This window comes from Zootermopsis nevadensis, unplaced genomic scaffold, assembly GCF_977971745.1.
Source record: "Zootermopsis nevadensis isolate Lab colony 2312 unplaced genomic scaffold, Znev_1.0 Znev_ptg000001l, whole genome shotgun sequence".
Classification (NCBI taxonomy): domain Eukaryota; kingdom Metazoa; phylum Arthropoda; class Insecta; order Blattodea; family Termopsidae; genus Zootermopsis; species Zootermopsis nevadensis.
Window position 1 is genome coordinate 20,425,703 of NW_028259133.1, and position 16,304 is coordinate 20,442,006.

At 38.4% G+C, this 16,304-nt stretch overlaps 2 protein-coding genes across 5 annotated transcripts in view; one reads left to right on the forward strand and one right to left on the reverse strand.

Moving 5' to 3' along the window:
- The first annotated feature begins 1,888 nt into the window (after window positions 1–1,888).
- On the forward strand, window positions 1,889–9,218 carry LOC110833745 (uncharacterized). 2 transcript variants are annotated; one of them, XM_087346058.1, is made up of 3 exons: window positions 1,889–2,548; window positions 5,118–5,242; window positions 6,006–9,218. In XM_087346058.1, the coding sequence occupies exons 2-3, from the start codon at window positions 5,123–5,125 to the stop codon at window positions 6,279–6,281; spliced, it is 396 nt and encodes a 131-aa protein (XP_087202184.1). In that variant the 5' UTR covers window positions 1,889–2,548; window positions 5,118–5,122; the 3' UTR covers window positions 6,282–9,218. The 2 variants fall into 2 exon arrangements, with proteins under 2 accessions (XP_087202184.1, XP_087202181.1); XM_087346055.1 differs by having other exon boundaries at window positions 1,916–2,548; window positions 5,115–5,242.
- A 1,008-nt stretch (window positions 9,219–10,226) lies between these two features.
- The window catches only part of rk (G-protein coupled receptor rickets), a 189,644-nt gene continuing 183,566 nt past the window's right edge, over window positions 10,227–16,304 (reverse strand). For all 3 annotated transcript variants that reach the window (XM_087346010.1, XM_087346008.1, XM_087346005.1), the window contains 3 exons: window positions 15,685–15,864; window positions 15,192–15,386; window positions 10,227–13,892 (listed from right to left, as the gene is read on the reverse strand). In XM_087346010.1, the coding sequence (XP_087202136.1) occupies window positions 12,019–13,892; window positions 15,192–15,386; window positions 15,685–15,864 (2,249 nt within the window). In that variant the 3' untranslated portion in view covers window positions 10,227–12,018. The remainder of the gene's footprint in view (window positions 13,893–15,191; window positions 15,387–15,684; window positions 15,865–16,304) is intronic.

Sequence of the window (16,304 nt, forward strand, 5' to 3'; positions counted from 1 at the left end):
CGTTTCTCGGAACTTCTGGTTTACCGACTGAAATCTGTGAGCAATTTTTCACATCTCCCATGCGTGCTACACAACCAGCCGATTTTATACTACCTGATTTTATATAATAATAAATTTGGCCAACATCCCGGGCGAACACAACATCAGATAACTTCAGAAAACTGCCATTTTAGGGTCCTCATACATCATTCGAAAGACGCTGTCGTAAAATACGTAGTCATCTATGTCAGTGGTATTCTACCTGGTTTACGCGTACCCCCCGGGGTACGTGAAATTTTAAAAAAAAATTATGATAAACACTGAATAATCAGTAATGTAATTAATTTAATTTATTGTATATGTAGATTATATACTATGTATAACTTGAATTATACACCAACAACTTTGAGGGTACAAAGTTGAAGAGAAATTATATCTGGGGGTACGCGAAGACATCTTAGGGGGTACGTGAAATTTAAAAAAAATATATATATTATTTTATGATAAACACTAAATAATCAGTAATGTAATTTATTTAATTTATTTTAGATGTAGATTATATACTATGTATAACTTGAATTATACACCAACAACTTTGAGGGTACAAAGTTGAAGAGAAATTATATCTGTGGGTACGCGAACAAAAAAGGTTGAATACCACTGGTCTATATAATACACGTAAAAGAAATGTATTTTGGAAATAGCTGCTGCACTATGTACCTCAGGGACAAGGTTTTTCTCAGGTATATGGAAGTAAATACCCTGTAAAATGGTGAATATATAGGATAATAATAATAATATCTACCTACGAAGCTCTTCAACTACGAAATTTTGTTTGATTTCCCTGTTACTTTGTCCCCCTAAGATCCAAAATTATTTTTTAAGAGCCCTGCTTTTACAAACATGTTCCAGAATGCTGTCAGGTCCCTACGATTATGAGAAACACTGCAGTCTTACAAAACGTTGAACTATCGCGGGTGAAAGCCGAAGGCGACCGGTGGCCAACCTCATTCCTGGAACCCGACAAAAATACATCGCGGAGTCTGCAGTTGCGATGGATCGAGACGAACGTGGAAAAGCTTTACTGCAGTCACACTGAAGCAACAAATACATTGTTCTCAATGTTAAACATATTTTCACCCTGAAAATTCTTCTTGGCGTATACGGAACCACCCGAGACCACATGACGTATTAAAATGGACGCGATTAATTATTATTTAGAGATTTAAACCCTAAATAATCTCGCGACGCAAACCGAACTATTTTGTCTAAGAAATTTCGTGAATTTCTTCAGCCACTCCCGGACAAAAGATGGAGTAGTTTGACGAACGGGACACGGCCAATTTTTTGGAAACATTTGTTATTGTTTAATTCAGTGTCTTACATCTACCCTTATCTTAATTATCTCTACAGAATATTTATTTTAAAAGCTGATAGTCGTTTTTTCTGGTCGATAAACTAACAGGATATTATTACAACAGAAAGTTTATCCGAGTGGTCCCTATATTGAGCCACATGAATCCAATCCTGCTTCTAAGATTAATTTTAATATTATCCACGCAACTACGCACGTTAATATTCCGACCGACGCTGTAAATGCAAAATTTACTTCTCTTACGTGCTACATGTCCCGCCAATCTCTTCCTCCTTGATTTGATAATGTGAAACACGAAAAATAGTTTCGGAAGATGTACAAGTAATGACGTAATGTTTACAAATCGTGGCTGTGTTGTATTCATCCGCAAATATTTTCTAAGAAATTCTGAGCGTGTTTAAACCGCGAAATCGTCCGTATTTCCTGTTTAAGTCTGGTGAACGATGCAGTAGAATTTTCCATTGCCCTCGTTTTCAAGGAAGTGTGCCTTTGTTTATTTAAATTTTTTGGGCAACCGCGTAATTAATGGTTGGTCTGCGTGTGTTCTGTTTCGGAGTGAAGATGTGCCTATGATTTTACCACTGCAGTTTATCGCGCTCGTAAGCAAGACTGCCCCAGAATAGACACAGAACCGGCGTCATGGAAACAGTAGACAGAGAGAGATTCTAAAGACGCAGTCAGTGAGAAGCAGTGCTTAAATGTAGTCACAAAGTAACACAAGCCAGGAGAAAGTACTCTGTTCATTTCAATAATTTCGTTTTTTTTCTCCACTTATTTTAAGAATTATCTTAAAAAAATAAGCATATTTTTTTAAAAAAAATATTTTATCTGTCTTTCGTATTCTTATTTTAAACTATTCTTGAATCAGTTTTACGTTTTAAATATTTTAAAGGTGATACACTGAAGATTTGTACGAGTGTTCTGTATTATTTTCTGCTCTTAAAAAAAATATCTTACGAGCCAACAAAATGACGGACCTGTTACGGCAATGTGTTAATAGTTAAAAGAGTGTTAAAAGTGCAGACCTTAAGAGAGAGACGCAGTTGGATATCGGGACAGACATTACAGCGAAGTTTGGAACATCGCTGTCCATATGATATTTCATTGTGTTATAAAGTCTTCACACACACTTAGAGCGACTGTGTTGTGCCCTGTGTATTCAGAGAGACGGATTCTACTTCCACGTCTCAAAACGTAAGTGGTTATCATCACTTTGCGTGTGTGTGTGTGTGTGTCTTTTTTCTTTTAAAATATTATAATTCACTTCGGGAGATCGCACCACAAGTCGGTAAATATGGCACCTGCTTTCATTTCGTAAGTCTGCATGTTGATCAGAGACTATTTATAGGTTTCATTTGGCTCTCAAACTAAGCAGCAAACATTTTCATAAATATAATTAAAATTCACGTATTTTTAACGGTAGTTTTGTGTTTTTCTCGAAGGCATAATCAGCGCCTTTAAATATAATATTTATGAGATTCGCCCTTTAAAGTGTTAAAACTGTCACGTGATAACCATACGTCAGTGATCTGAAAAACTTTTTTTTTTAAAATTCCTTCTTCGTTATTAAGACATTTCGAACGACGGTTTCCGTCTTATGGTTCTGGATAGGGTCCAACGGCGGGCTGTTGTGAACGTGGCAATGAACCTCCTGCTTCCATAAAAAGAATGGATTCTCTTGACTAGCTGAGAGCATTATTAACTCGTAAATACATTCCACTTTTATTGTGAATTCTTAAACTTGCTTTGATTTAAAATTTCGACTCAAAAGTTATATAAATCGTTTTATACTTTGCTATGTTAGCGTCATATATTTCATAATTATGCTACAGTATGAACTGTTGTTATGGTTTTAAAAATGTCATATTATAGACAGTTCTATGACTGAAATAAATACGTAATAACATATGCAGTGTATGCGTACAGTAAGCATTAGCAAATACGAACGTGTTTTATTGCAAATCTTTGGTCCTAAACGTAAGGTAAAAGACGCTGGCATTGAATTATTCTGGGCGTACCATCTATTTATTATTATACGTCGCTCCACGCCTCGCGTGTTGTGACGGACGCCTTCAAGAAATCTCTAAGACTTGGATTATCAAGCAATTCAGAAGGATTTATGGTCTGGCCTCTAATATTAGGAAATATGTGATCCAGAACGTAACGTTTTAAGTGTATCGACTCAGATGCTGCCATCTGTTGCAACTACTTTGAACCGGAAGCTCTTACAAATAATACGTAAAAATTTAGGCGCCACAACACGTCTCAATTACAAATATCAACTGATTTTCGATGTTTAAGGAAATAAGAAATTTTTATTCTGAGAATCACAAAAAAAAAATATTATGTGGGCAAAATACAGAGTTAGTGAATGTTGAGGGAGGTGATGAAAATTATTACCACTGGGATTTAATTGGTTAAGTTTTTATGCCAGTTTATGAATTAGATAATAATTTTCACGTGCTGACATCTAGTAAATTAAGAATTAAAAATATAAAACAGAGAATGAAATTAAGCGACAAATGAGGACGGATGGCGAAAGGAAAACCATGACAAGGAAAGATTAAGCAAACAGCTCGTTGCAATTTCGAAACATTAAATGCGCGTAAAACTTCCGGGCTAACTCGTCAACAAAGCTCGATCATTCACAAGACGCAATTTAGACGTTCGGACTTCAAAATATCCCACAATTCCCCAATAACGCACGTGAGGTTAACGTCCTCGTGACGTCAGGCCGTGGCTCGGCTCCAGACTGGCTCGAGAGATGATCAAAGATGTCGATTACACGGTTCCCTCGTACTGACTGGTTCATGGCGTCCACAAAAGCAAAGTTTCTGAATCCGCGGCTTTGTCTCTCTGTGTTATGCTGAGTCACTGAAAAGAATCATGGCGGAAACGGACCCTCGACCACACCGACATCTGTGGCAACTGAGGACAATCAAGAAACAAGCCAAGTTGTTAAAACTTCTACATATTTTTCAGGAGACCGCGGCTACAAATCTATTTTCGAAGACAGGCTCCCCTGACTAAGGGTTTTAATGGTTTCTCCAACAAAATTCGAGGATAGAACCTCAAATCAGGCCACGACCGCTTCCTTCCACATCCTCTTCTCTCATTAATCAATCATCCCATCATTCGAAGCGAAATGGGTTGTCACTGATAGTCATTAAATGAACAATAAACAAACAAATACATGCATAAATTAAAAATTCAGAACAGTCGCAACATGGAAAGTGTCAGACATTGTCTGGACATGTGTAATATATTCAATGTTTCGGGAGTATTTTATACTCCTGTCCTCAGGATGTTTTTCAATAAATATCTGAAACATGTGTAATTGCGTTAACAACAAAGTTCCGTACTGCCGTGTACATTAAATATGCCTCAGGCGACGCGCAACATCATAAACCGTTAAACAACCATTAAATAATTAAAATAGAATGTCTCCCGAACTAAAGTCAGATAAGATTAAGATTGATCTCCCACCATCTGTAGGATTTGGAGTTTTCACGGCGGTGACTCTGAAGATTGCCGTCTTCTGTGATGTTGCGTCGCGTGGTCTAGTGGAAGATTACAGACGTTTCAGAGGTCCTTTCTGCCTCCATCATCAGGGCGATCGCAAAAACCCAGAAGACATCCATCTTCATTAAATTATAATGACGTCTGCCGAACGTGGGGATTTTACTCCACGCATTTCTAACCTTTAGCACAAAAATGGTGATGTTGTTGGCACTTATAACTTTGTTTCTGTGTCTGTCAGTAGCTGGGATGGACGCAGTTTACCCGGAGCCATGGTCCCGGCTTCATCGCCGCCAAGTTCGGAAACAAATGCACCGCGAGTCTGGAGGACGGTACCGTACACAGCCAGTCACTTTCGCTGAGATAAAGGTAAGTGTACTCTGCGGAGTACCGCACACCACCTGCCACTGTACTAAGATCAATATCATAATTTGCATGTTCGAAATCTTCTGCAGGTCACTTGGAAAATTATAAAGTTATATTTAAGTTTATATAATTTTATACACCTGAAGATGGTTCTTTTAGAACTGAAACATGTCGTGTAAAAAAAGTGATGTTCTAATGTAAATCGAACATTTCGATAGAGAATATCATTTAATATATTTTAAATATTTAAATGTTAATTATGGTAATATTTTAATATTTAATAGGAATTTTATTGTGATTAGACTGACAAGATTTAAACAAATATATATTTATCACAATATGACGCAACTTTATCATTTTATAAAGTTAAAAGAAAATCAAAGTATGACGAGGTATTACGAAGCCATGTGGACGTGATGGGAAAGTGTTTTAAAAGTGAGATTGGCGGAGAATTTAGCATGCATGGGGGATATAAGAAACGCGCACAATATTTCTATGTAAAAATCTGATTGAAAGACAACATTTGCAAGACTTAATTGGAGATGTGAGTATGACATCAAAATGAAAGTGAACGAAATAGGTTGTGAGGGATTTGACTGGATTAATCTGGCTTAGGTTATGAATCATTTGTGGCCTGGTGTAAAGATGATCAGTTGGGTAACTATCAGCTTCGAAAGAAGGTTCTTTTTCATGGATTTATACACTGATCCCTGTAACACATAACACGCGAGTTAATTACTGAAATGTATCTCCGTGTATCTTACAGGAAGTAGACGAGGAAAACATTGAAGAAAGTCCGATGACCGAGCCGTCAGCTGGGGCCGCCAGCAAATCTGAACAGGACATAAATTCCAAGTTTGAGGAATTTTGGAGGGCAGGTCGAGAGAGAGCGAAGGAAAAGAAATTGAGACGTGCGAGGGAGACGCGCAGATCCGAATCTGACGCCGTGATTACACAAACCTGTACCACGACTACCTCAACCATCGTACCGGCGCCCTCAATTACAATTTCACATCCTCACAGCACCAGACCGTCACTATGAGAACTGTTGAAACAAAGGACATTTCAATGAATGAACTTCCGCGAGACGAGTCATTCATTCTTCAAGAAATACCTAGGTATTACTTCTGTAGTTAGCACAAACAATATCATATTTACATCTGATACAATAGTCATTAATGGCTTAAGTTCCATTATATACTAATTAAAAGTAACTATAACCAATCTAAAATGAATTTTTTTCCCCAGAATAAAAAAAGATTCACATTCTACAAAGAAAAATTTTAAAAATTAAAATATATTGGCAATTAAGATGACTAATTATATATTTTATAAACTGTGATATGTAATAAAAGAAGAAATTATATAAAACTTCACCCTACAAATATACAATATAGAATTTTCCACGTCATCAAAATATGGCAGTCTAGTTCCAAAGACTTGAAGAAGTTTCTTCAAGGAATTTGTCAAAAAATAACTTTAAAAAAATTTAGTAGACGCAAACTTTAACACAACGCCAGTAACAAAAAAAAATACGTTATGGTAAGTTGTCTTGATCACTTTTTGCATATCCAAATTCCTGAATTTTTTTTTTATATTAACAAGAAAATATTATTTTAATTTACCTATATCAATTATGTGCAACTTCATTTTGAATGACGGTAATATGTGACTTTAATGAATACGTAATGAATGTAACTCAAATCCAAGTTGAATTACAGAGCTCGGTAATCACACACACTCGCGATAACTTTATCGTAAACCAGCGGCAAAATTCCATTTTGTCTTCTAAAGAATCTGTGCACGTAAATTTGTAGCCATTGAATTACGAGACTGTGGAGGGGACAAGAAGGGGAAAGGTACATAATATTACTTTTTTTTTGTAATTAATAGAGATTGTCATTTTTATATTAATGAAGTTTGTTTGTTTCATAGATTTGGCTACTGACGTAGGGAACTTGGACGAGTTAGCGAACTCAAAATTTGACTCAGAACTTCATTATTTTGTTCAATTAAAATTATTTTTAGGAGAGGACAAGGCCTTGTAAATTACATTTACAAATAATATCAAAGAGTACGACTTTACAGGACCAATAAAAAAAATTTCACGCTCAATGTGGACAGGAAGTTTAAAGTAATCACACACATTTTAATATAAATTAAACTACGTCTTTTTTTTAATCCATAAATGTAAACATGAAACAACACGATGTCTGGTACTTCTTAAATAACACTGATGCGATTATAATAAGTCTTGACATCCAGCAAATCAGAAACATATTTATATTATTTATAAATATTATATGACAGTCCACTAATTATTGTTTCTTAGTAATATTTTGGCAGCTGGTCCGCCACTTGGCAGTGGCGGACCTAATATGCATATAGAGAACACTATTTCTGCTTATCTCTATAATAAAAAATTATACAAATCACATAGAACAGGCACCCATAATGCACTCGGTTTATCAGTAGAATATCTACATATGCTTATTTATATAGGTACATTAATTATTACTCTACAGCAGTTACGACACGTAATTTTCAGCGCAGAGATTTCTTCTCGTGTCTGATCACTCATCGTGGGGTTGTATCATTTACACTTGAGGGTGATTTTAAGACGTTGTATATGGCTGAAGTCGCAAGTTACTATTCTGACGATGATAGGTCAGGAGTGCTCGTAAATTCCCTCCAGACAGATATTACCGTATTCCATTCGCGTATTGGGAGGGCCAAATATAAATTCTAGCAGTCTTAATCTTAGAAAAATTATCAGTATTATATGAACATTTTAACAATTAGTCTAAAGTTTCTGTTGACAGTGCGTCATTAAACTGGTTCATATCGTCAGACATTTTCCTTCATATATCATTTAGAAACATGCAAAATTTTGTAAGCTGAATTTACGTCCATTATCAGACGAGAGTATAAATCCTAACGTAAGGATCCATCTGATAAAAACCAATCTTAATCCATGGATTGGCGTGGATATTAAGATAATATTTATCCAATGGATCAAACAGTTAAGTGTTTGTACATTTGCTTCTGAAACATTGCATGTTTTTAAATAAATTTATGGAATTAGAAGGAAAATGTCAAAGAATATGCATCGGTTTATCATAAAAATGTTACCAACCTACCAAAGTCTAATATCTCTGGCACAGGAAGCTTCACAGCCAAGTCTAAGTGCACCACTCTTAAAATTTAATTAACAGTAACAACAGGAGAAAAGATTTTCGGTAAAGTACGAAATCTTTTCCCTGCATCAGAACTGAGAACCGATTCATCTCCTCTCTCTACGCATTAAAATTACGAAAAAAAAAATTGTTTTTAGTATCTTAGGGATTATATTCCGTTTATCAAAAAATGTGTCACTTTAGAACAAGTATAAAAATATCAGTGGCGTTCCAGTGTTAATTAAATACAATAGAACTTCAAACTCCCCCCCCCCCATTTACACAGAATTATAATTTAATTTTTACGGTTAGGAAATGGTGTTCTGATCGAGTTGAATATTCCACTCTGCTAGTCCATTTTGAAAGAATTTTATTAATTACTGTATTGGAGTCACGAAATATTACGAGCAGAATTCAACATCAGCATATCCGCTCCTGAACTCAGATTTTTAAGTTTTTACCCCAGTAAAAATATGGACTCTGGTCTTCTGAGTTATGATGAGATGTAATCGTATAGGTGGTTAACAAAGTTTCGTAAGAACATGCTGCATATATCTTCACAGTAGACATGAAAGATGGAAGAGATACATTCCTCCACAATATTGGTAACCACCTACAAGATTACACTGCAGCTGAATTTTAAAAATTTGTTTATAATCAGAAAAAAATAAAATCAGCTGTGCTCTGTACGTATACTGTCATGGCATTTATATTATAGCGCAATTTTAAGTCATTTCCTGGGTGAATATGTTATGTGGCGTAAACATTCAACTGAAATAAACTGTTACGAAAATTTTGACAAATACATGTTTTAGAGTTTTTATATTAATAAACATACAACAAATGTTTCGGCCGGAAGAAATTTGACGATTCAGATATCTTCAGGACTGTATTAAAAATAAAATTACCATATTCTGACAGTTACTACTACGAAACGGTGTTAGCAGAAGATAGTTTATTTTAAATAAGGCTCCGATCGAATGCTTCATATTCGGGAGGTCCGGGGTCTCAAACCTTGACCCATAGACTGGATACCCTGACCGAGGCTCTTCGTGGTTTTCCTCAGTCCCTCCAGGCAAATGCTGGGATTGTACCTTAAAAGAGGCCATGACTGCTTCCTTCCACATCCTTTCCAATTCAATACTCTCCGTTATATTCTCATCTGAAGTTTTTTATTATTTAAATGTCTTCAGTAAGCACCGAAGACAAGATTTTCTTTCATGAGGGTCGATCGGCAAATAATGGAATATCAGAATTATATTTTATTTTCCCTTTCTCTCTAGATAAAATCTGTGCAGCAGATCACTGTTTTTTTTCAAGACCTGAGACCCCTGTCTGCAGGTGTACCAACAAAAATTATTACGGTTAATACGTGGTCCGCGCAGCAAATGGAAATCACCTGCTTCACCATAAAATTTTCGAGTTTCTACAAAATATCAATAATAACAACAATAATAATAAAAATGTTTTCTTTTGGTCGACAAATAAAAATCTTCAATTTCTTACATCTTCCAGAACGTAACTTTTTAAATTTCTCGCCAGTTCTTCAATCTCTTCCAGACGTCTTCTAGTACGTGACTGACCCATCTTGTTCTGGGTCATACCAGGGTACTCTTTCCTTTAAATTTTAATTCTAACGACCTTCTTGGCAGCCGAATTCAATAAATTTTCTTTCTAACTTCAATTTATTATGACATAGACTTCCACTGTTATTTTGTATCGACGACATTCTGACGTCACAAATAAAAGTTCTGCTATTTCTTACGCTACAAGGAATTAAATGCTTTAAAATTACTTCAAGACTCGCAAAATAGCTTCATCACGTCTTAGAAGTTTATTAACGGCAACATAATTTAACATGTAAAGGTGAAACCGGAAGTTAAAACTTCCCTCTCAGATATATACAAGTTTTGTTTCCCTGAGAACAGACTTCAGCAACATACAGCATCGTTAAATATATTCTAGCGAGCGATCCTCTGCCACATAAATAATCAGAACTTTATCGGCTCTGTTTCGTGTTCTTAATCGAATGTTTCAGAGTCGTGGAACAACGCACGCTCTCTATTGGACAAAATATTATTTCATCATCGCTATATTCCGACGCGTAGAGAGAATGTTATACAGGGGTTGGCAAGTTTGGTGTTTTTTTTAAAAAAAGGAAACTTGGGTAAGTAATACTTCGAAAATCACAGCAGAAATTAATGATCATCTTTGAAATTTCGTGTTAATATTCTCTAAAAGTCTCAAACACAAGAAATTTTTCCGAAATGAAGGAGAAAGTTACGTATTTTTTTATTTTGAACAAACCAACTCCATCCTAAATGCTGAAGGAGATGTACAATCACATTCTGTCACATTCCACGCATGTGACCGCGTTTAATTCAACTTTCCGACAAGACAGACTGATAGTCGAATATTTAAATCTCATATTTGCATCACATATTATTACGCTATAATCCACGTGGTACTATTTAGTAAAGAATATTTTCGAAATGAAGAAATTACATTTCCTCAGTCGTGCCGCCGTAATATATAAAGAAAAATAAATGCTATATCAGATATAATATTTAATATTTTACAAATTTGGTAACTATATTTTGTATTAAAAATTTAAAAGCTAAATATATTATCACAGAACAATTTTTATGTTGACAGCGACAGCGGGTTTTATGAAATACGCTACAAATCACAGAGAAAATACTCTTTAGACATTTCTCTCTCTCTCGATATTTGTCTACTCGGCAAATCTTAGCAAATCTTACAAACATTCGTATAATACGAGATAATAAATAGTAGAATTAACACTAACGGCTATTTTTTTTTTAAATTTTACAGACTTTTAAAATATTTACGATATCGACCGCCCTGACTCTTCAAATATTACGGTATAAAATATTTGCGTTACGAAAGCAGCAGTTTTTTTTAGCTGGAGCGTCTTTTAAAAAGTGTCTCCGAGTAACAAAGGGCCTTTTTATAAAAAAATTCTGCTTTTAACGTAAATTGTACATCTCTCAACAACGGTCGATTTTTTTTAATAAGTAACTTTTTTTTTCAAAATTTTTAACGCGTAGAGAAGTAAGATATCGTAAATGCGGTGCTCACAGACACCAGAAGACGAAAATCAATTCTGCTTTTCGTTAACGACGACAGAGAACATTTTCTTGAACCTCTCTCGAACACGCGACGGACATTCGACCGCGCGCTGCTAGCAGGATGACAGCTGTAACTCGTGAATTAAGTCATATCCGGTTACGACGATGGAACCGGAGGCAGACGGAATCATAAAATTTCTACAGACACTTTGACGCGGACTTCGTTCATCGAATATAATCTGCAACACGTCAGACAACGCCAAGATTCAAACCAAATCAGAATTTTAATACCGACGTCGAGTATTAGTAAATTAAACTCGATTTAATCATTTCAGCCAAGATCATCGTCATTACTAGCGTCTTTATTAACGGATTCAGGATCTGCTGAAAACGTAAACCACCTTAATTTCCACTGCCTTAATCCACTCTCCGACCGTGAGGTGAAGGCAGCGTGATCCCCACGCAAAATCCGGGAGACGACTCGCGATCCTCATAGAGTCGACTTACAAGATCACGTATTGTCGTCGTGACTTGTTTTTCGCTGAGTCGGCGAAGGGGTTTGTTGTCTTGGGGGGGTTGAAACAGCGGGTGACGGGGGATGACTAGTTTGGTCCTCGACGCTGCTGGGTGGGACTTCCGACGCTAGAGAGCTTAGCTGTGGCGAACTCTGAGATGTGACGGGTTGCTGACGAAGTCCGGAGGACAGGAAAGGTAATTGAGGTGGGGACGGGGGTACACGAGACGGAAATCGCGAGGGTCCCGTATCTAACGTAGTGTGTGGACTCGTGTGTATCGTGATTTGTTGGAGGGACGGGGTGTCGCCTTGGGAAGCCGTGGCGTGGAGGATCGCGTAATACGGCTGAGAGTGGTTAGAGAGCTCGTTTGTATGCAGAAGAGCAGCTGTGCAACCACCAGGACTCCCCGGTTCCTCATCCTGTTGAACGCTCGTCTCGGCGGCTGATGGTATCGTAGTCAGGAACCTGACGGTAAGTCGCCCCGGAGAACCGGGCGGGTCGGAGTCATCTTGGACGATGGCGCTTTGCCTCGTGAGACGCGGCTTAGAGCGAGTCCTGGAACCGCTACTTTCCGGAGGAACTGACACTACCGTCGTCCGAATATCACTGGAGGCACTCGAGCGCGACATTCTCCACGTGCTGGTACTCGCAGTCGTCGCAGAACCCGAGGAATCATTCCTCGAACTCGAAAGGTTTGAGTCTTGAGAAGTTTTTCTGGTGACGAGCCACGAAGATCCCCTTCGCTTAGGATCGAGCAGGCGAAGAGGTATACCGCAGTGATGATGATTCTGACGCCACGAGTCCGACCTCGAAGAGCTAAAATTCTCGCTCGACGACACCGAAGAAGCTCTTTTGTGCTGTTTCTGCTGAATCTCGGCGATCTGGTACGCGTACTGGTCCGAGCGAGGTCTGTGGCGACTTTCTCTGTCCCTGTTGAGACACAGCAGCAGCCACTGACGCGGAGACACGCCTTGTTGTCGGCGGTTCCTGGTCGCGGCTGCCGCGTTCCCGTCATTCAACAGTTTCGTGCTGCACGTACAAGTCTGCGCGTTGTGCGGGTGGCCGTGTTGCTGCTCCCGAGATGATCTGTCCACCAGACTGTTGGTATTTGCCGGCGTCTGGCGGTTGCTAAAGTTCGAACTATGACGACATCTTCCTATACCTCTCGTCACCCGCGACTCTTCTATGGCTTTGCAGATCAGGACGCAATCTTTCTTGAATTGTTTCGTGAGGATCGCGTAAAGAAACGGATTACAGCACGAATTAAGAGGCAGTATGAAGACCGTGAATACTTTCGCCTGTTCTAGGGATATAAGCTGCAGGCCAAATGCTGCCGTGAGAGAGAAGAACGCTATCGGAGACCAACAGATGAAGTCTGTGAAGACTAGGAGGGCCATTCTTTTCGCTATTCTCGAATCATTTGAGTTCCAAGCCTGGGAACCTCGAATTGCGCAATACATCTTGAGGTAACATCCCATCAGAATGAGAAACGCTACACCGTTAATAAACATGAGGAACACGACGTAGACGAGGCTGGCAGGACCCGTTGTCGTCTCGAAAGGGAGGCAAATGGCGAATTTCCGATAGTCAGAAATGCCAAAGAGCGGGAGTAAAGCCATGACAACGGCGAAACTCCAACCGCAGGCCATAATATAGCCCGCGTGTTTGAGGGAGAGACGTTTGTTGAGGTGCATTGCGTGGGTGATGGCGTAGTTGCGTTCCAGGGTGATGACGGCCAGAGTGTACACCGACAGCTCCGAGCTCAACACGCCCAGGAAGCCGGCCAACTGGCAGCCCACGGACATCTGCCACGGGATGGCGTACATCCGGAATTCTCCCAGCGTGGACGCATCGACCACGGCGAGGAATCCTGCACATTTTATTTGAATTACCGAAGTCGACTGCGGATTTACCCTCCACAGAACGACACACGTACGATTTTCATGTTACGTCCAGTAACAGATCCGTACGTGTGACAAATATTTTTGTTAAAATATGACAAGGCTTAGTTTTTTTTTACGCAATCTTGCACGAAATATACAGAATGGACGCATAACGGATAACATTACGTCATGTCTATTGAACCTGCGTGATAATTATTGGGCTGCCTGTAGTCTAAAAATTGGATTTTCATCACAGTGAATCCACAGGACCGATCAGGATCCAAAAAACTTAAAGACGCACTGAAGTTGGAGACGAGATTAAAGTTGCTATTTCGTCATAAGTGTGTTCATCTCCACGAAAAATCTTGCCTCTACAGAGCAATTATCAGTCACTTTGAGAGACATAAAAATATATTCGAGTAAGAAAATTTCGAATCAAGTATTACGAATTGCTCACATCGACGAAATCAAGAGAGATAACTGTTGATATAAATATAGGTCGTCGCTGATGGTAAAAACTGCGTTTCGTCGCGAATCGGCGACAAAACAATTTGCCATGACTTTTGGAGAGCATCTGTCCGGAATTACTCCCCACCGGATACACAAAAACACAAGACGACCACAGCACGAGAAGAATTCCGACAGTTCAAAACAGAAACTTTCATTTCCTTCCCTCGATCTGTAATTGTATTTTCGTTTGACGGGTAATTCTCCGCAATTTTTAATTTGGCCGTCTAATTTTTTTAAAAAGAAACCTTAGACATCTGTTGATATAATTTTTTACGTCAGTTCTTTAGTGACTTTAGTAGTCCTGTCCTATTAATTTTATACCCGTTTAAAAATTATAAATATGATTTAACCCTTTGCCCTCCATGCACGGCTTTAATCACAATGCTTTTTAACACATTTCTTCCTACGGTGTGATCCAATTGTCAAAAAAAAAAATTCTGGTGAAGAGTCTTGCCACTCTCTCGTCGTCCGCGTAATATTCCCGCTCATTCGTAAACTTCTTTCTGGCTCACTCATCAAAACTTACCTCTCCTTTTCCCGTAAATCCCACTAATTTTCACGTCTTCCAACAACCAAAATCAAGAAACAGATCAGCGCCGTCATTAAACGCGCTACAGTATTACCACAACTCAAAAAAAATGCAAATGAGGAAATTTCAAAAATTTTACAACCATTACATATTTCAATGCTATCAGCGTTACTTTTATATATTTTTTTTACTCTCCCTCGAAGTTTAAACGAGGGAATGAATTCTTATATCACGCGAAGTCTCTCACCCAAGTAGACGCCCATGAAGAAGTCAGCGGCCGCGAGGTTGCAGACGAGGAATCGAGGAACGTCCATCTTGCTTCGCGAGAAGATGAGTACGAAGACGACGGTGCCGTTGCCCAACATGGCGAGGAGGAAGACGACCCAGACCCCGCATCGCAGCGTCCACCAATCAAACAGATCGTGACACGGCAGGAACGGACCTGACGATGGACAAAGCTTCGTGAACCTCAGAGACAACGTCCTCGGTCCACTTAACGTAGATCGTAGACAACAGTCGATTTAAATCCCTATATTACACGCACCAATTCAAATTTGTATTTCAAGGTCAAACAAAATTCAAGGATAATAAAGGCTAAATGCACCGGGAAAGTTAATTAATTCTTTATTTTGATAATAAACGGAGGTCTAATGTTTATCGCCGCGTCTACGCGTCCCTACAAATTTTTGGAAGAAATTCGAAGAATTTAAAAAAAAAAAATTATATTAATGTTATCTCACCTGGTAGAGGCAGGCAGGCGATTTTTCCGGGCGGGGCGTCGGTTCCCGCCACCTTCGCGTTCTCCTGGTCCTCGAAGTATTCCTCGATGTAGGCCGGCAAGTTCCCTGGGTACGTAAAGTCAGACCCAAAATCATCCCACATGCTATTAATTTGGGTCCCGAACTTTTGACTCAGGTTTTCTGTCAACAGAAATGATTTTTCTGAAGTGAAACAGTGCCCGAAACGTCGACATATTAACAAGACGCCAACCAATATTGGACACGATAAGATTCGAGATCTAAATTTTTTTTAACAGTTAGAAATTTTTTTTTACGTGATTCAAAAGCTTTAAATTCTGATTTTCCATTATTTTATTCTATACTCCAAATTTTAGACGTTCCTCGTTCATAAATACAGTTAATTCCGTCGTCTTCGACGATCGACAAATTTCAAAACACGATAAAAGTCCTTTCGTACAAAAACAAACATAAAGTTGAGGAAAATCATGGATCTTATGGGAAATGATAGGATTCAACTGGCTAAGGTTTAGGGTCCAGTGCAAACATGGTAATAAAACTTTTAATTCCACAAGAGGCAAGACATTTCCAGATCAGCTGATCGTCCATTACGTTTTCAAGAC

Coding starts and splice junctions, on each gene's coding strand:
- LOC110833745 (XM_087346058.1), top strand. CDS start 5,123: ATGGACGCAGTTTACCCGGAGCCATGGTCCCGGCTTCATCGCCGCCAA. Junction 5,243..6,005: donor TCACTTTCGCTGAGATAAAG/GTAAGTGTACTC, acceptor TGTATCTTACAG/GAAGTAGACGAGGAAAACAT.